General features: G+C 44.9%; 1 protein-coding gene across 1 annotated transcript; it reads left to right on the forward strand.

Moving 5' to 3' along the window:
- Nucleotides 1-213: 213 nt before the first annotated feature.
- Nucleotides 214-744, forward strand: LOC121366245. Its single transcript, XM_041490764.1, has one exon. The coding sequence runs from the start codon at nucleotides 214-216 to the stop codon at nucleotides 742-744; it is 531 nt and encodes a 176-aa protein (XP_041346698.1).
- Nucleotides 745-1,162: the final 418 nt, after the last annotated feature.

Genomic DNA, 1,162 nt, shown 5'->3' on the forward strand with positions numbered 1-1,162 from the left:
TCACTAATAACTTATTATTATTCATTAATCATTATAATTATTATTATTCATTATAATTATGCTTCTGGAAGTATCCACATAAGAAGCACATGTTGCCACTAGTATAAAGCATCAACTTTCAGTTAGTCAGTCAGTCAGTTTGACTTCAAAAAAGAAAATTTCTATTTAGAAATCACACTAATTGGTGACCCTGATGCTACTCAGTAGAGCACAATGACTGATCCAGACCCTAATATTTCTTCAATGCCCTCTCTAGCTGCTGTCAGCATCAAACTGCCACCATTCTGGCCTGCTGACCCAGAAGTTTGGTTTGCTCAAATAGAGGCGCAGTTCACTATGAGAGGAATTACTTCTCAAAAGACTCGTTTCGATTATGTTGTCAGTTCTCTCAGCCCTGAATTTGCTGTCGAAGTTAGAGATCTTCTCCTTAGACCGCCAGACGAAGCTCCATATGACACACTTAAATCCGAACTCATCAAACGCACAGCTGCCTCGGAGCAACATAAGCTGCAAGAACTCATCAGTGGTGAAGAACTAGAGACCGTAAACCGACTCAGCTATTGCGTCGAATGCAGCAACTTCTTGGAGACAAACTCGGGAACTCAGCAGATGCTAACCTCCTTTCTTCGTGAACTGTTTTTACAAAGGTTGCCTCCCAATGTCCGTATGGTACTCGCATCAGCTGACACCTCCTTGGACCTGAGCAAGCTGGCAGACATGCAGACAAAGTCATGGAAGTTGTAACCCCTACAGTCGCTTCAATCTCCACCCAGCAAACAAACTCTGAAGTTACTCTATTGCGTGAAGAAGTTGCTCATCTGGCTGACCTAATTACATCACTGACCCATGACAGACTCAGATTCCGACACTGAACTCCTTTCGCACCCGTAGACAACGGAGTCCAGCTCCAAAAACTCCTCCACCTGATGATACCCTCTGCTGGTACCATGCTAAGTTTGGGAAGCTGCACGAAATGCAAGGAGCCCTGTAGCTTGGGAACACCCCAGGCCGGATGTTAGCGGCGACAGGCGTTTCCGGCCAACATTTCAGTCGCCTTTTTCATGTAGTGATACTAACCACACACACAATTTCTTGTGGATACAGGTTCAGAAGTGAGTGTGATACCTCCTACGCCAGCTGATCGTCGTCACCAGCTGGATAA

Source organism: Gigantopelta aegis, unplaced genomic scaffold (assembly GCF_016097555.1).
Source record: "Gigantopelta aegis isolate Gae_Host unplaced genomic scaffold, Gae_host_genome ctg5077_pilon_pilon, whole genome shotgun sequence".
Lineage (NCBI taxonomy): Eukaryota > Metazoa > Mollusca > Gastropoda > Neomphalida > Peltospiridae > Gigantopelta > Gigantopelta aegis.